The sequence below is a fragment of the Diadema antillarum genome, unplaced genomic scaffold, assembly GCF_040938485.1.
Source record: "Diadema antillarum isolate AM-2024a unplaced genomic scaffold, OU_Dant_1.0 seq00001621_RagTag, whole genome shotgun sequence".
Classification (NCBI taxonomy): domain Eukaryota; kingdom Metazoa; phylum Echinodermata; class Echinoidea; order Diadematoida; family Diadematidae; genus Diadema; species Diadema antillarum.
In genome coordinates, this window is record NW_027272332.1 from 570,259 (window position 1) to 589,810 (window position 19,552).

Sequence of the window (19,552 nt, forward strand, 5' to 3'; positions counted from 1 at the left end):
CCAATCGAAGGTTTCCGTAAACAGCCCAATTGTATGATTAGCAAAGCTCACAAAGCTTTATATATATATATATATATATATATATATATATATATATATATATAGTATATATATATATATGGTCGATTCCATTGAAAAGTGTACAAATCATGTCCAACCCTTTCATCAAAAATTAAAGGCTTAATTTGAATAAGTTTTGTATTACACATATGCACAGTGATAAGACCTTTCGAGCCATATATATAATTTGATGGACTTTCCTGCAATGTTTTAGTTTTTATGAGCGAATAACCGCCAAAATTTGATGTTTTTTTATGAAAAATCCTTAAAGCAATTCCAAATTCCGTTTTAGTGGGGAATTAATATTGGGTTTAAGCAATATCTAAAATGCCCATAGGATTGACGCGTATGTGAAAATTATTTTCAGATAATCTCACTTTTATTCGGTAATCCTCCGATTTTTAATAATTTTTTTCCTGATGGTGAATTTGAGCGTTACGAATGTCAATTTAAACTAACCTCTCTGAATGTCATGATGTTGTTATATTTGGATGTATTTGTGTTTTACGCATAGCCTAATATGTTCACATGAAAAATGCATTGTCATAATTCACATGAAAGCATAACAATGGATGTTTTTTTTATCACAGGAGTTTTTACAGCTTGAAAATAAGACTGAAAAACATTTCACTAGTTGATTTCAAACGCTACATACAGAGTGCCTTGATCAGCGAAGTATATCATGCTGCTCTTATAAGTTATTACTTCGTTACCTACGTATACAATCACAGTTACCTACGAATACTTTTTTCAAATGTCCGTAAGATGAAATATTTAAGATACATGTCACAAATTCATAGCTTGCTAAAACTGGTACTTCATCCTCTTTTGATTGCATGAAAACCAACATTTGCAAGGGCCAGATCGTGAAATTATACTAACTGAAGCAATGTCATGTTTAAAGTTGTCTAGTTGAAAAAAGGTCAATTGAATCTAAAACGTGGGAAGCCAACCTAAAATAGGACTATATGTGAAAATAGCGACTCCATATGAATCACTAGGGCCTTGTAGTTCATTTACAATCTTTACTCTAAAGAAAATGTATAATACAATCATTGAAATTTGTGTGATTTTAACATAATTACCTAGTATTCGTAGGTATTAACATACAAATGTGTTATTCTAAGTTCATATTCTGAGAAAATGGTCAATTAGATAGATTAGTGATGGCAATTTTGGTTTTGAAAAGTTGAAACTATGTATTTTGCATGTGTAAAAGATAAAAGGTTTTGAACCACTTTGAAATTTGTCCTTCAAATGTGTGTTTTGTACACTTTTCACTGGAATCGACCATATATATATATATATATATATATATACATGTATATATACATATATATACATAAACATATATATATATATATATATATATATATATATACATATATAAACATATATCACATGTATCGTTATCACATTAAAGGTGTTTTCGGTTTTGACGGAACTGATTGAGAGACGCTCATTAAAGGAAGAGGGTACCGGCGATACATTTCTTTAAGGGCTATGGGAAAAGATTGTGGATTTCCCCCTATGGTAGGTGATACAGAATTCTTCATTTAAATAGACAATGTTAATCCGCCTCCTACCCCCCCCCCCCCACACACATATTAATTCTTATTAAAAATGTGTTTCATGCAAACTATGTGAGGTGGTTTACCTCAGTCGGTAGCGCGTTTGCCTCCAGATCCTTTAGGACCGGGTTCGATTACCTAGTCCCACTGAGCAATGTTGTGTGGAATTATACCGTTCCCTTTAGTAAGAGGCAAAAACACTCTGTCCCTTGGATATGACATAAAATGGTGGTCCCGTCATGTGTGAAAGAATCACAACTCATGTATAAAAAAGTCTCCGCTTCATTCATTAAGGGTGCTCCGACAGGTGTAGTCGCCACCCACGCACCTACCACACAGAAACGATGCATTCATCTTCAAACATGAAGCCTGCAGTTAACAGAAGAATAAGTAGTATAGTAGTATCATGGTAGTAGTAGAAGAAGAAGAAGAAGAAGAAGAAGAAGAAGAAGAGGAAGGAGAAGAAGATGATGATGAAGAAGAAGAAGAAGAAGAAGAAGAAGAAGAGGAAGAAGAAGAAGAGGAAGAAGAGGAAGAAGAAGAGGTGTTCAGAGGAACTCTTGTTGCAGACTTTGTTGTCGGCCTTGTCACGAAGCCGACGGTCTGCCCATTTAACCAGCAACTATCAATATCCTTACATGAAAATCATGGAAGTATGAACATTCAGAAAACGCATGTCTAGAAAAACGTGTTTCAAGCCCTTCCAGACCTTCGAGTTGAGCATTGTGTTCCTGCATAGATATATATATCGTTAAAAAAACAGTAAAGATTAAAGAAAAGTATTAAACAAGGAAAGTAATCATCACATTTAATGTAACCATGCCCCCATTGGAATGTAAGGAACGACACAGTATCAAATATAATCATAAACCAACTTTGGTGGCTTGGTATATAACACAGGTCCCGTTTCAGAAATCTTGTTATCAGTAGCAAGGTACGATAGTTGTTATAAGCGACTGACATCCTTGCATCTGACTGGCTGAGAACAAATTTGCCACAGAAATGTGGCAGTTGTTACTGTACGATGAAAAGTTTATGAAACGGGACCCTGGACTACCAAGCGTGAAGTTCTCGATTCGACTGTTCGAGTCAACTGACATCGGCAATTGTGTGCATAGGCTAAGCCCTATCCTATCTGCCTGGTCCTATGGATAAGACTTAAAAACGAATCATTCCAAGGTTGCTTGGTGACGGGTGCACGTCAAGAGACCGACAGCCACGAGTCATACAGCCCACGAGTCAAACAGCCCACGAGCTACATAGCCCACGACTCATGCAGCCCATAAGTTCCACACTGAGCAACAAGGCGCACGATCGATATCGACACATGAAGCACCGTGCTGTAATGTCGAACTCGTGGGCTGTTTTACCCACATGTAGCAAAATAAGCTCAATAAACTGACCTTTGAAATCGAGGTAAGTCTTGTCCGAGACCTTGTTGTTTTTTATAACATTGTGACAGAAGTTAAGGACTACTTCTAATACTTTTAGCAACGTAAAATGGTATTTCAATAACACTATTTGATATTATCTTATCAAAAGAAGGGATCTACCAATAATTCACTTGAAATTATGTTGACATGCGAAGGTTTTATTTACTTTCACTCAATGAGAAGTTTGTTAACAAAGTCCCATTGTCCAAATGGGTTGCTGTTCGTTATTCCGAAGGTTCATTATTCCGAAGATTCTTTATTCTGAAGATTCTTTATTCCGAAGTTCGTTTATCCGAAACACAGGATTCGTTAATACATTTGTGGCGTTATTTCGAAGATCCGTTAATCCGAAAATGAAATAGGGTTCGCTATTCCGAAGGCTCGTTTATCCGAAAATGAAATAGGGTTCGTTATTCCGAAGGTTCGTTAATCTGACAATGAAATAGGGTCCGTAACGAACCTTCGGAATAACGAATCTTCGGAATAACGAACCATCGGGCTAAAGAACCTTCGGAATAACGAACCTTCGGAATAACGAACTGTAACCGTCCCAATGTAATGTAGGTATGTACTAGTTGCTTTCATGGAACGGCTTGTTGTTGCAAAAAAAAAATAGCTGCAACTTAAACGTCTGGCGTACAGTTCTGGATGTCACTAAAATCGTTATTCCTTTACTTGTGGATTAAAAAGCTTATATTCGCAGTGGCAGATCCAGACGGGGAAGCACCGGGTGCGCGCCCCTCCTTAACTTCTTTGTTAAAGCAAAAGAAATAAAAAGAAAAATGGGGGCACGTGCGCTCCCTTTAAAAAGCCCCCCCCCCCCTTTATGGAATTCCTGGATCCGCCCCTGTACTCGTGTCACACAATGCATACGCTTTCCATACCCAGCAGTCCTCCCTTGAGCAAAATTCAGTACCCTGTAAAACTGCACTATGCACTTAATCTTTATTAGACTCTGTATTCATATTGTTGCAAAATTGGAGACGTCAACCTCGAAATGCGATACCTTCATATTGTACCAGCAGAATTACGTTCGCCTGGGTCTTACGTATCTGTAAAATGTTGCAAACTTTTAAGATGGTTGAAATTATATGCAACATTCTTTTCCTGTCATCTCATGCTGTAATGCCGAGGAGAATCACTTTGATTTTATATATGCAAAATACATACTGATGTGAAAACTAGTAGACATGACAAACAATAATTACTCTAACCAGATTGTACATTGTAATTGATTATAGCAAAAGTAATCTTAATAAAGTATTTATATCTTAAACTTGTTTTGTCCAAAAGTTCAAAATGGAAGAGATGTGCTGAGCACTTGTTATGGTATATGGATACAAGTATAAACGAATATGATAGATTTACAACAGAAAATCATAAATCACAAAGGTAATGCAGATAATCACGTAACAGCAGTCGAAAACCTTTCATTTCAATTCGATTTCAACCACCTTTCTCTTGACATTATTGATGATACGCAGACACATATTATAGCAATTATCCTTGATAGAATCATGCTCACAATCATTAACAATACTTGCAAAAATTTACCTGATATTTTAACTATATAATTTCAAAATTTCACGTGTTTTAGGGAAAAAAATCAGTTATCTTGAATGATCTGACTGAACTTGAAGAGTTGACGAGCATACGTATGAAGTTATCTTTTTTTCTGTAAACGGAAAAGTATTATGATTGTAATATTCTGGTATTTTAATAGATGTATTTACAAGATTAACTGACAGTGATAAGATTCCTCTTTATGTGAATTTAGAAATAATGGGCTAGATTAAGTATTTAAATCATATTCATGCACTGTATCGAAACAGTAACCTCTTTCTTTCATCGTTGTAATGATACGTTTGCTTGTAGCGAATTCTTAAATGTTTACCTTTGACAAGATTACGTTAAGCCAGCAGCCAGTACAGATTCCATTCACTGGGCGTAAAAAATAAAAACAAAACAAAAAACAAAAACAAACAGGGAACCAACACACAATAACATCACAATTCTTACGTGTTACGCTACATTTAAGGGCTGATACAGTTTCGGTTGAGATGGGGTTTGAGGTTTCCAACATTTTTTGATGATTTTTATTTTAGACAATGAGAAACCTCCTATGAAATATGAAAGAGCATATAATTCTAAAAGGAATGGAAAGTTTATCTGATGAAAATCAATGTTGAAATGGCTGACATAGCCAAAACAAATTTTAAATCTTATTAAAAGGAAAGGCCCACCTTTTATTAGGACCAGGGAGGTGGCAACCACCCCCCTGTCAGGATCGCTTTGTTTTGCTTTGTTTTTGGATATGACAGCCATTTTAAATCCGATTTTCAGCAAATAGATTTTGAATTCCTCTCAGAATTTTGTGCTCTTTTTTTCACCATAAAGTGGTTTTCTAAGTATCTCATAAAAGGTTAAAAGCCGAATTCTTACCTCGACCAATACTATACCATCCCTTTAAGCTCAAAAGCACTCATTCTCTATGTAAGAGGTGAACTGTGCAGCTATAATGATCCTTCGTCATGTGCTCATTTTCTTTGTGTTGATGACAGTGCTATGCTTCATTAAAGGCATTCAAAGACTTGAAAGGTCATCCAAACTTTTCCCGTGTACATAGGATGAGGAAAGGGAGAACCTAAGGGTCGTTTTACCCCAAGCGTCCGTCCAGCAATATCCAAGTAACTATGTATATGAAACCAAAATTAATCTGCATGAGCCTTGTTTAACCTAATATCAGAGTTATCATGTTGCATGGTGTTTTCTTTTTTTTTGTGAGTGAAATTTTTTTGGCAAGGAAATAATGCCCAAACTTCCAGAAGAAAAAAAAAAAGAACCCACATTTGATATTCCTACTTTGTAGTAGGCTTACATTAGAAGCACACAGCGCCTTTCAAATCTGATGAAAATAATTTTCATCAGATTTGATACAATTTATTTGATGCAATTATTGCGCTCATTGGCCAAATACACCAACCAACATGTGTGGACAATAATAGAGGAAAGTCCTGAACGGAACACACACGTAGGTATACATAGACGTTTAAAGAATGGTTTGTTGACGAGGTACACGATCCAAAACCCTCGTATCATCTCCACATTTTAAGAATATATTCCATTTCGTTCTTTCTCTGAATATTTTCGGCAGATGGCACTGATCTAGGTTTCAGACAAGATCAGATGTTCCCCTCGACGTATCGTCATCAATTTTGTCCAATACGCCCCTATGTTGTGTTACGTGGCGCGTGTTGTTCAATAAAATTATATGTCCATGACCTCTTATACCATATAACAATATAGGGGTAGTATCAACATTGGAATGCTGTGACATGTACTTAATACAGATCTTACCCATGCTACGTCGCGATATTCCTTTGATCATTCCATAATGGGACTTTGCGCTTCGAAGCACAATGAGGTAAAGTTCTCATTTTGTTTTAATTTTATGTCGTACCATTTTTCTGAAAGTGAAAGTTTAACCTTCTGCATCTACAATTTGTATATTCGTCGTGTATTGAGCTAAAACATTTATTGTCGAGTGTTATCGTTGGCTAGACTGTAATTGATACTAAACCAAATTTCAGTTGCCTGTGAAGTGATCACCCACATACCTGAAGATGTGATAATCTTACAAGGAACAATACGTCGATTATTGAAAGGGCATATTGCACAACTTATGTTTCATCTGCTTTCTTGTTTATTTTAGACAATTTACTCGCATTTAAGGATTATTTTACAACGTCATTGCGGTTCTTCCAGCCAACTCTCTCCACGGCTTCATTTCGTGAACATTTTGGTAGAATGATCCTGACTATAAATTTGTTGCGATTAAGTAGATATGAAATGAAAATCAGTAAACAAGCAGTGTGTGACGACACAGCAGCTGGAAGTGTCAAAATATGGCGTGGGAATGGTGTGGGCAGACAAGAAAAAGACATGTCAAATAATGATTACAAATATGCCAGACTTTTGCTGTTGCCTGCAGCTTGCAGACTAATGTCAGTCACTATTCATAATGAGTGTAATGCACAAAAGCTGTTATGCGCTATGTAACCGCCAAGAAATGGTAGTGACGTAGACATGGTTGCAGAGGTATTCATCTTGCAACACCCAGTATAAGAAGATTGAACGACATCAATGATGATAGTGATATAATCAATTGTAATAACGGCAATAATAGCAAACAAAAACAGAAGTTATAGTTATGACGATGTGATACTGATGGTAACGTTGACAGCGGCAACAATAGAAATTCAGATATTATGCAGGTATATCTGAATGACAACATTGTTACAGTAGAGTCTCAGTAATAGTGGTTACAGTAGTAGAAGTTTGGTTTATAATATGTGCAGGCGTATATATTGAAAAGATGGTTGATGGTTAGATAAATTATGATAGAGCACGTTTCATAACATCGTGAAACATAAAGGCAGCAATCGGGAAAGCAATCGTGTATCTACAAAATTGAACGATGGTTTCAACATGTTCAAAATATTTAATACATTGATATCCAGAAATTAGAAAACTTGAAGTAGAGAAATGGAAGATAGACTGCCGTCAAACATTATGACACAAGTAGAGCGACAGGCTAGCCGGTTGCACTTGACTTGGACAAGCATTGTGTTAAGTTATTATTGATAATTCTTTAAGACCCGTAAACCTACGCACTGCACGAACATTATCACCTTCTTGAGGTACGCATTCCTCGTCAATAAATTCAAAGTCGAAATGCGAATTTCGGTAAAATGACACACCCTATATAAAAGCCGACAAAGATTCATTTCCCGCTTACTCAAGGCTGCGGCAAACTACATAGTGTTACTAACATAACATTATTGACTTTAAATTATTCATTCTTGCAATGTGTGTTTTCTGTCCTATAGTGTCTGTCTCGGTTTGAGTTATACTGTTGTAATTAAGAAAGTCTAAGTTTCTGCATCGATTTCTTGAGTGTCCACAATGAGAGAAATAGTGCTTTTTAATGGACCCTCATTTTTTTTAACATAGCTGCAATAAGTTTTAGCTTTTGGTTATAGTAACCACGAATTTCCTTCTTGCAGTCAACTCATGTGTATTTTCAATCATTCGTAATGTATTTATATCATGTTCTGTAGAAGAAAAATGAAACTAAGTTGAATTGAACTTAATTCAAATGCATTGCATGGAATTTGTAACGCAACTATTATTTTGACAGACCATAATTGGTTTTACACGAATGAACTCAATGTATGGAAAAAGTACTTCACCTCCTTAAAACTCTTCACTCATTATGTCAGAGGTTTTATCACTTAATCCTCTTTTATCTCATCTTAATTCTCATAAAGGGATGGTTGAGGTCAGGATTCAGCTTTTAAATTTTTGCAAGATACCAAGAAACCACTTTACGAAATGTTCAAGAGCATATGATAATTCTAAGAGGAACTGAACGTTTATTTGATGAAAATTAGTTTTGAAATGGCTGAGATATCCAAAAACAAAGTAAAACAAAGCAATCCTAATAAAAGGTGGCTAATAAAAGGTGGGTCCCACTTTTATTAGGATCGCTTTTTTTTTTTAGATATCTCAGCCATTTCAAAACCGATTTTCATCAAGTAAACTTTCGATTCCCCTTAGAATTATGCTATTTTGTATTTATAAGAGGTTTCTCATTATCTCAAAACATCATCATAAAAAAAAAAAACACGTTGAAAACCTGACGCCCCATGTCAATCGAAGCTGTACTATCCCTTTAATATCTCCTTCGTCTTTTTTTCACTTCATCTTCCTCGGCATCTTCTCCTTCTCCCTCATCCTGCCGCCTCAGATCGACTACTCGTCGTTCAGGCTTTCCTCTCACGGCAGAGAACTCAAACCGCGGTACGACGTTGTCGTCGTTGGGTCGGGATACGGGGGTTCCGTGGCCGCCTGCCGGGCGAGCCGGGCGGGCAAGTCCGTGTGCGTCCTGGAAAGGGGCAAGGAGTGGCTCCCGGGGGAGTTTCCAGAAACAGATCTGAAGTCTCTGAGAGAAATTCAGGTTACGGCCAGCGGTCATCATCAATTGCTTGGTGAATACTGTTTGCGTGTATGCACATGTGTTTATGGTTAATTCTTACTATTGAGAATAATAACATAGGTTTTTCAAGGCCAATTTCGCACTTTTGTCAGTCCAATTCCTGATTGCTGCATTCAATTTAGCAAAATTTAGCGTAGATGACATGTTCGGTATTTCAATTTTATGATCTCTTCATTCAAATTCATTTTGGAGCATTCAAATTACCTATAACCTCATTCTAATTAACAATATTCAACTGAAATGCGTAAAACAAGCACCATTTCGTTATTCGTTCATTCAGTTTAGAATGATATAGTCACGTGATCACGTATATGCTGCGTTCATTCATTCAAATTCAATTTTGGGCATCCAATCTAACATCTTTTGCAATCAATTTAGCACACATTTTTATGCTTTGGTTCTTTCTTATTTTTTTCCAATATAGTTATTGTTTTGTAAGCAACATTACATGTCATATTTTCGTATTCATTTGAGAGATTTGGCAACAGTTTTTTTTAATGTGCTTATTCATGGCTCGACACTAACTTTTTTGTTTGGTGGCCCGATGGGGCCACCAAAATCCTAAATTTCATATTTTTGGTGGCCCGAGAGAAAAATTTGGTGTCCCGAAAAAAAACCAATAAAAAACATTAAAAGTCCTCTTTTTTTAATGAGTCAAATATTTAAGATTTATGATAGTAAGAATTAGAAGTTGGACATATCTACTCATACATAAACTTCAACAAACTTGCAACACTCACTCTCAGGCATTCAATCAGTCCTTTTCATCCATCCTTTGAACAAATCTAACTGCTAATTTCCGGCGCAAAAAGTTACGAATTTATTCACATACTTTTCAAAAAATTTTGGTGGCCCGAGGCGGGCCACCAAATTTGCCCTTTTCTGAAATTTGGTGGCCCGACTTTCATTTTTGGTGGCCCCGGGCCACCGGGCCACCGTTAGTGTCGAGCCCTGTCTTATCGAGTCTCGCAGTCCGAAGATCTTACATATTATCTGGCCGTTGAGCACTTTATTCCGAGTGTGTCGGCCAGTTCTCGGAAGTCATGGTTATGATCATCAAAATGTTCTTATAATTCTTTTTCTGTCTTCTTGAGAAATACGTCTGTATCTAACTTGTACCGTCATAACTGTAAGAAGATGAAGTTAATATGTAGTACTGGTACATGTAGGCCTATGATAACATGTATGAAAGAAAGGGCGTTACAGAACAACAAACTCGAGTTATATAAGGTTAAAAAAATGATACTTTCACTGCTTAACAGTGTCTGGATGAAACTAAAAGTCACATAGAAATACATGTTTAAATGTTCCCACCTTTTCAAAAACAAGAAATAACATGACGTTAATTTGAATGAAAATGTTTGGAATTTGATTGCGAAATTGAATGACTGAAATACCCTTTTTGGAGAGTGGTGGCGAATTTGAATGAACGTATAGTACCAGCCAATTTGAAATTTGATTTACATTTTTACGAATTCAAAAGCCACATGTTCAAATTTCATTGATCGAAATGCTAAATAATTGAACGCACAAGTTGCAATTTTGAAAGATAGACTGTGCGATAACGAGTTTTTTGCTAAATTGAATGAACCTTCTATCAAATTAAAGTGTATAGGGTGTAGTAAGACGACTGTAGATTGGTTTAAATCCTATTTAAGTGACAGACAGCAAGTGACGCAATTCAAAGGAGCCAAGTCCCACCCTTCAACTATTAAATTGGGTGTACCTCAAGGGTCAATTCTTGGTCCCCTTTTATTTTCAATATATGTCAACAGTCTACCCGAGTGTACTTCAGAAGGTGTTATAGATATGTACGCTGACGATACGACCCTCACTGTCAGTGCTAATGACGCAACAGTTTTAGAAGAAAGATAACTGTTGCACTAAATAAAGTAATAAAGTAATGGGGTGGATTAAGAAAAATCGGCTCGTCCTTAACACTGACAAAACTTCTGTCATGATTATCGGCTCCCGTGCTAATCTCGGGAAAATTGAAAATTTCAGTATTTCATTAGATGGTAGTCGGATTAAAAGAGTTCAGTTCACTAAATGTTTAGGTGTTTTAATAGATGAAGAACTGAAATGGTCTAAACAAATCGAAAATGTATGTAAACGTACCCAAAAAAGTGTCTGCATGATAAAGAGAGCGAAGGCCTTTTTGCCCCAACAATCCCTAAAATTACTTTATAATAGTCTAGTGTTACCACAATTTGATTACTGTTCTGTTGTTTGGTCAAACAGATTTCAATACCATACAACTAAGCTAGAAAAAATTCAAAAGAGAGCAGCAAGAATAATTTTGGACAAAACATATGACACACCGTCGGCTGATTTATTCAAAAGTCTTAAATGGATGACACTAGACAAACGTTTTGATTTCAGCCGCGTTATGATGATATATAAATGCGTCCATAACTTAGCACCTTCGTACCTTCAGGTGCACTTAGTTAAGCCTAGTGATGTACATGAACATCATACAAGGCTAATAGACAGTGGAAATCTATGTGTGCCAAGATTTCGCTCTGATTGTCACAAGTGCAGCCCAATCGTATCCTCTGTACTTGAATGGAACAGGCTAGATCATTCAATTAGATCAGCTTCTTCCATATATTCATTTAAGAGATTGTTTAAGCAAAGTTGCTATTTGTAAGTAACACACGAAATTCATTCTGGGCTTTATCATTCCTGTATAATAGCGTTTTTAATTGTTATTTCGGCATTCTGCTGAACTCTTGCTGTGGCATGTACTTTTTATGTTACTTTGCAATGTACAGTATGCTGGTATGTATCTACACTGTATTATGTCATCTTCTGTATATACGTTTTGCTATCTAATGTACATATGTTCATCAATATTATTCAGGGCTCCATGGAAGACCACTATTTATTGGTGAATGGACTACCCTGACAAAAGATTAGAAATAAATAAATAAATAAATAAATCAAATGGACTGACAAAAGTGCAAAATTGGCCGGGAAAACCTATATATGCAATCAAACCTTGGTTAGCGGTCACGCTTCTATAGCTGTCACCTGTCCACAGCGCCCACCTTTTTTCGTCTCTCCCGGGAGGCCGCCGAAGATAATTTATGTTTAACGGTATATGCATACACATTAGTTTCATATAATTATATATACCTATGTAAGATTATAAGAAAATAATAATTTATGCATGTTTGTATACATACATAGGGCCTATATATTTTATTCATTAATGTATAAAATTGCAATCGTATTACAACGTCTCTGAAGTAATGCAAAGGGGCATTGTGGCTATTAGTGGATGGCATTCTTGGCGGGGTTCTCGAGTTTGAATCTCTTCCATTGGCTACCCCATGTTCCTCTCAAAAGAGGTGTTAAAAGTGGTACCTGGCAACGCTATACTATATAGGGTACTAGGGTATGATAATATTACCCTAGTGGGGGCGCCGTGGCATAGTGGATAAGACTAGCAACTCCCGATCGGAGGACCGAATTCAAATCCTTCCCAGCGCTTACGTTCTTGGACAAGATGTGTTATCCTACCACGTCCCTCTCGACCCAGGTGTATAAATGGGTACCTGACAATGCTAGGGTAATAATAATGGCAGGACCCTCTGGTATAGAGGAGGCCAATACTGAAAAGAACTACCCTGCTGGGTAACAAAGACTGTATGTTACCATGTTACTCAAATGTTGCTACAGGGGTTGCGTTTTAATGCCTAACACCCTGCAGAATTGATTTTTGTATCTTAACTTCAAATTCGTCTTTCTAAAGTATATGTTCGAGTGATGGTCCACTTTCTGTTGTATGTTTTTGGACATATATAAAGGAAGACAAAATATTCCTGTAAAGCTTGCATACAGTCTGGTGGTCCGAATATATATATATATATATATATATAATATCGATAAACAAACATACTATTATTTACTTCATGCATACATTTATACACGAACTCCGCACTAGTGTTTGTTATAAACTTTGGTGATTTGATACTTATTACCACTTTGTTTCCTTGCATTGAGGTCATTCTACCGGTCTATACGACCTCGTCGTCGGACACGATGTCGCCGTTCTTCAAGGTTGCGGGCTAGGAGGAACGTCCCTGATCAATGCCAATGTCGCTCTCGATGCCGACCCGAGAGTCTTCGATGATGAGGTAACGCAACTCCGAGGAAAAGGGAATAGAGATTTACAGTTATGTGAATGAGAATAACTGTCACAGCTTCGTAAGCAATCTCTGTTTTTGGTCTGTATTATGATGCCATTGTTTGTGTGTGTGTGTGTGTGTGTGTGTGTGTGTGTGTGTGTGTGTGTGTGTGTGTTTAAATGAATACAGTATATGATGTGTGTCTTTTTAGATACTAATTATATAATGTTTTCTATAAACAATCAGCTTCATAATACTTATCGTTATGATGTTTGACTTCATTTCACTCGGAAAAGATTATATTATCATGCTCTGTATACAATTGTTCGCTTTTTTTGCGTACACAAGGTTGCGTCACTATTAGTTGAATCCATTTTTAAATCTTCAGGAGACAAAAACAAAATGGAACTGTTAATTTGCAGGTAGCCTTTTCTGCTTTGAAATAAAATGAAAGATATGCTTGCTGCTCATCATTTCCTGACTGATCAGGTGTGGCCGACAGCCCTCCGAGACGATCTCGACAACATCAACGGTCAGGATCGGACGCGATTCCTCGATATGATGAGGCCGGCATCGTATCCGGACGACTTTCCATCCCTGACCAAGCTGGACGTCATGAGGGAGGCAGTCGATTACCTGGTCAAAGACATAGAGGATCTGGGAACCGATGATGTGTTCTCAAAGTAGGTGATTCTTCTTTAGTTATAATGGCTTGCCGTAGCAGATGTAACCAAGACGGTCTTTAAAAAATTGTTTCGTTGTAATTCTTGCTTGGGGTGGCGTCTTACTATCCAGAAATTTACACAAGATGGCAACATGAATGTGGAATTTAGGCCCCAAACTTGTTTAAAAACCAATCAACAGCCCAAGAAAATGCAATGCCTATACAAAAGGTCACCAGATGACTCCCGAACAACTCAAGAAGTCTACGAAAAAGATGAATCCTCATAATAAAATAAAAATTAAAATGAACTAAGTTCTTTGGGTTAACCTTTTGGCTTGCCAAAAGATTTGACACCGCTTACGAAGTTGCTGCGGGCGGAGAGCCTGAGAAACTCCATCGGGGGTCTTCCGATAGCTTAACATGCTAAGATGCCCTCACGAATGACGGCAAGCGTATGCTATCAGAGCCAAATTTTGCGTTTTCCCTTATCTTGTAAGCATCTTTGATCAATTTGGGGACAGTGTGACGCCTGCATGGAAGAATGTATGTACGAAGCTAATGATCACGTAACATTGCAAAATTCATCTTGAAAGTCAACCCATTGCTATCTGTCCAACTGACTCGGGTAAGCCTATTGCCAAGAAATCAAAGCTCCCTTGCAGTATTTTTGCTAAGCCATTTAACAATTTGGCTTGATATCGAAAAGAAGAAAGAAGAAAGGTCAGTTTATGTATAAATTGATAAATCATTCCCTTCCTTTTGCGTTTGACTCCATGTTTATTCAAAATAAAACTGTACATTCATACCCCACTAGACAAACCAATGAATTCCAATTACCACTGTTTAGGACGATTTTTGCAAAGTCTATATTCTCCTTCGCTGGACCTAAATTCTGGATTTCCCTTGACAGCAGCATAAAAGAATCTCTAAGTTTTAACACTTTTACTTTGAAATTAAAGAAAAAAGTTTAATAATTCTAATATCATTTGGGATTTGCATTTCGAAAGCTGCTAACTGATTTCTTTGCTGTTAATGTCTTTACTTTGTTTAATTTATTTCGTAACCGTTATAATATATCACTCATAGATAGTCCACTTCTCGGTAAGACCAAAGTCTCATGTTCCCTGGCATCGACCCTTGAACTCTTCCTCCTTTGCCCTTTCCTCTGTCTTCCTGTCCCCTTCTGGCCTTTGACCCCCTGTTTATTCTCTCCACGCGTATGTAAGAGAGCAGCTTTGTTTCTGTCTGTGTGTGCGTTTGTGTGCGTACTCGTCTTATGTTCTGTTTCCCGAGGATTATGTCAAATTGTCTCGTTGCATTATTACTATAATTTTCACGACTCACGAGGGGACTGCATTCTACAAGCTTGGCTTTTTAGCAGTCCCCTCCATTTCCGACCTTTTCTTTGTTATGATTCAGTCACATTTTGTCCATGTATTTCTTCAACTAGTATGTTTATTGATTCATGTAAACAAAAAATGACGTGTATCTAAATTTCATTTGGAAATGTAAAAGTTACATTGTACTTAATTTGTTTATATGAAATTGTCATATTATATGCTTAAGCCGGAAATGAAATAAAAATGAAATGAAATAATTCTCAAAACCCGCTTCTCATCACATAGACCGCCGCTGTACGTGAACTTCAATGACATGGAGGAGAATCATGTGGGCGTACCGCAGCCAGCTTGTGTCGGATGCGGCAATTGTTGCAGTGGGTGCAACACCGGAGCCAAGAACACCCTCAACTTAAACTACCTTCAGGACGCCAAGGCCCATGGAGCAGAATTTTACACCAAGGTATGAAACAGTAACTCAAGGACATGAGAGGAAGTGAAAATGCTCAATTTACAAAAGTCGTGTGTTTTTTTTTAATAATCGACTTTTTTTTTTCTAGTTTAAATCGGCTGTGACTTTAGATTAGCTAATGTCTTAGCTTGTTTCAGGTGGGAAAGAATGTTTGCTGAGGAATTGAGGTCGACTTATGCCACTGATTTTAGTAAACACAATATACTTATTCGATTTGGATGCTGTTTCTTTGTCTTTTTTCTATTTCAACCATAATGAGAGGCCTAGTATGCCGAACAATAATTGATTTATGCACTGACATAGCAATGCGCCTGACTTATTTATACGCCTGAATCATTTCTTCTTCTCCTTCCTTTTGGATACCCCCCCCCCCCCCCCCCAGTTCTGGCCGACATAAGTTACAGTGCATTAATGTTGAATAGGTCTATCAAACATGAATGATAAGATACAACAGTCTGGCGCTTATGTACCGATACCTTGCACCTGTTTTTAATCGGAAATTGATAAATCTCCATTTACACAGATGCTTGTGCATTCCGTAAGCCGTGACAAAGAAAAAGAAGAGTGGGTGATTCACATCTCTTCGGACTACCTTGGCCAAAAGACCACGAATACTGTCCGAGCTGGTATAGTCATCCTTGGTGCAGGTGCCCTCGGATCAACCAATATCCTCCTCAACTCGGCGGCAGCGGGACTGAGCGTCTCCTCCAAACTCGGGCAGCGTTTTTCGACGAACGGCGACACGATAAATATGGCCCACAACGGCGAGCGATACACCAATGGTGTCGGAAAGCGGCCGAAGAAAGTCGATCCCGTGCACGCCGCCAAACCGAAGAATCCAGGGCCGGGCCCCTGCATAGCTGGAATAATTGACATGCGCCAAAAGGAGTTTGATCTCGAGAAGGGTTACGTTCTGGAAGACGGGACGCCGCCGTCTTGCGTTGAACTGATGTACAGGTAATCCCCTTCCCCCCAAACACACACACACACACACACACACACACACACACGAACAAACAAACTCGTCGATCTCAGTCAACAGATTCAAAAAGGGCTCAATTAATGTCCAGATGCAAGGGAAATACAAGCTCTGTTATTTCAATTCAATTCAATTCAATTCAATTCAATTCTATGTCTTCATTCCCTTGTCAATGAAATGACATAAAATGTCAAAATACTATCAACATCGATCATATTTTTCAAAGGTATAAGAAATTACATTTAATGAAACGCATTAGAAAACGTATAAAGTTAAAGTAATGTCACTGACTATGTACACACAACACACACACACCCACACAAAACACTTTTAGCAAAATTTCAGTAATGTAGCCTAATTGGAATGAAGGGGACAGTTTTCACAAGCAATGCTTGGGTATAGGAAAATGTTCCTAGGTATACATATACATTCCAACTCGATAATTATTGTTTAATCATTGTTTGTGATCAGGTTTCTGTTGATGGTCGGATGTGTTGATACGGGCATTGACACCACGCCCCATGAGAACGACTGGCGAGAGCTGGGCCGGATGCTGACGGGACGGGCCTATCATAACTCTCTGGCCCTGCTCTCCATGAGTCAAGATAATTCCCGTGGTCGACTCGTCCTTGACGAGAAGAGTGGCAGGGCGATCGTCGACTACCCCAACGTGGGAAAAGAGGATAACTTCCAGATCGTGATGGATGGAGCGAAGAAAGTGTGCAGGGGTATGAAGGCAGAGCTGATCCCGAATCCGTTCTGGCGCGGAGTCGTTTCCCACTTCCGACACGCCCACGGGATCATCACCGTCCACCCGCTGGGCGGATGCGGCATGGCCGAGAGTGGGGACAGCGGGGTCGTCAACCATATGGGACAGGTATTCGTCGGGGATACGGCGGAAACTCACAAGGGTCTCTTTGTCGTCGACGGATCTGTGATGCCGCGGTGCATTGGCGTCAACCCGTCGGTGACCATTGGTACCCTCGCCGAGAGAACCATGAGGTTGCTTGCTCTGGAAAACAACTGGACGACATCTCCCCATCCAGCAACAGACAACATCTTGTTGTGAACAATTTTTTGTCCGACGTTTTCTCTGTTTCGATGTGTTTATCACTCTATTGTTTCCTTTTTTTATTCTCTTTCTCTTTCTGTCTGGCATTCTCTGTCCTCTTCAGATTTAATTTTTGGCGAAAATTTACGATGTGTATTGGTTCAACAAAGACTCTCGGCATAAAGCAGCTACAGACAATGAAATAAAGCTCCGTCATTATCATTGTAAGCATATCAACACACGACAATCAATAATGATTAAAGGCATGAATATTTCGCAATCTACAGTGTAAACCACATTATCCGTGTGATGCAAGTGTGGATCCGCACGTCATTTTAATTGTGGCAGCCGTAATGAAGGATATGTATATATAGTGCGACATTTGAAGTGTACACACAAGTTAATAAGAATTTCAAACTTATCTTGCTCTATACGTAGTCGTTTAGCTCATTTTAATGAAAGAAAGAGCCCATTTCTGTTGCAATCATAATTCTATAAGATTTATACGGGGGAGGGAGGGGACTTAAAGAAAAAAGAAGAAGCAAGGCTTGAATGTACATAACAATGTACTTTAATTATGCCTGACCTAACAAGAAATTTTCATTCCAAAGAAGAATACCTGGTAACCAGACATATTCTTTGTGACTGTATGTTATACATTATACCACTCATACATAGTATGATAATGTAAATTTTTAGTGTCTTTGGTAGTATTTAAATTTCTCAACTAAATGCAATATGCAGGCATGATGGGTGAGAATAGAAGGTGAGGCAAAATGAAGACCTCTGTGAGGAAAAGAGCGGAACTATAAGAGAGAGAGAGAGAGAGAGGGGGGGGGGGATAGACTATAGAGAAGGACCACTGATATAAACATGGTTACAAGCCTTTACGCTTTCATGCGTTCTTTGTTCCCACTGCAAGACAACTTACAGCATGTACATTAAGGTTTTAACAGGCTGTAAATAGCAACTTCCTATTGTGTGCACTATGAAGAAATCCTTTTTTATTATTCCTTCTTAAAAGCAATAGGAATAAAAAAATAAAATTACATAATTATCAACGCGAATTGTTAACTTTGGTTTTTGATTGTGAAATTCTTGAAAGTAGTGAAATATTTTGATGGGTATATGCAGTAATGTATACTACGCGTGTTCCCCATCAACTATATTAAAGGGAGTGGCTAGTAACTGATCAGTGGGAATCAGTGGGAATGCTGGGGGTTGATTGTTCCAATCCTCGTGGGATTCATTTGAGTACATTATATATCTATTGTTGTGAGAAAATTATTTGCTTCAGAATGGTCTCATATTCAAATAATGTGCAGTTTAATGTTTCCGGGTTAGCATGCCTGTACAGTGACGGGGCCTTAAACTGCACATAACTTGAATATGAGACCATTCTGAAGCAAATAATTTTCACACAACAGATAGGTATTCTTAAATGAATTCCACAAGGATTGAAACAATCATCCCGCAGCATTCCCACTGATTCCCACTGATTCCCACTAATCAGTTACTAGCCATTCCCTTTAATTCTGAAATGAAATTTAATTGCTGGAATCCAGTTTGCACATATTACCTGTTGCTATGTCGGACAAGCCTCGGACAAGCTTCCAGATTTTTTAGAACTACCTTTGTTTTGAAGGTATGCATAAAATGTGAATATGTTACGAAAACGGCCTATTAGTGCAATCACCAAACACTCTGCCAAAGACGTATAAGCCATACAGTTCGTATAGTTCTACTTTGCGCATGAGCAGAACAAGGTCATTCGTACCAAGACGCCTGATGTTT

General features: G+C 37.9%; 1 protein-coding gene across 1 annotated transcript; it reads left to right on the forward strand.

The window, feature by feature from the left end:
- Positions 1–1,563: 1,563 nt before the first annotated feature.
- On the forward strand, positions 1,564–17,776 carry LOC139711180 (cholesterol oxidase-like). Its single transcript, XM_071623095.1, has 8 exons — positions 1,564–1,593; positions 5,702–5,754; positions 8,876–9,114; positions 13,131–13,264; positions 13,745–13,938; positions 15,545–15,719; positions 16,252–16,685; positions 17,179–17,776. Exons 1-8 carry the CDS (start codon positions 1,564–1,566, stop codon positions 17,774–17,776), a joined length of 1,857 nt encoding a protein of 618 aa, XP_071479196.1.
- Positions 17,777–19,552: the final 1,776 nt, after the last annotated feature.

What these genes read in the sequence shown, in the direction of transcription:
- LOC139711180 (XM_071623095.1), top strand. Translation starts at nt 1,564, where the DNA reads ATGGGAAAAGATTGTGGATTTCCCCCTATG. An exon ending in CGTCCAGCAATATCCAAGTA is followed by an intron (nt 5,755 to 8,875) that starts ACTATGTATATG and finishes GCCGCCTCAGAT; the next exon opens with CGACTACTCGTCGTTCAGGC. An exon ending in GAGCAGAATTTTACACCAAG is followed by an intron (nt 15,720 to 16,251) that starts GTATGAAACAGT and finishes CCATTTACACAG; the next exon opens with ATGCTTGTGCATTCCGTAAG.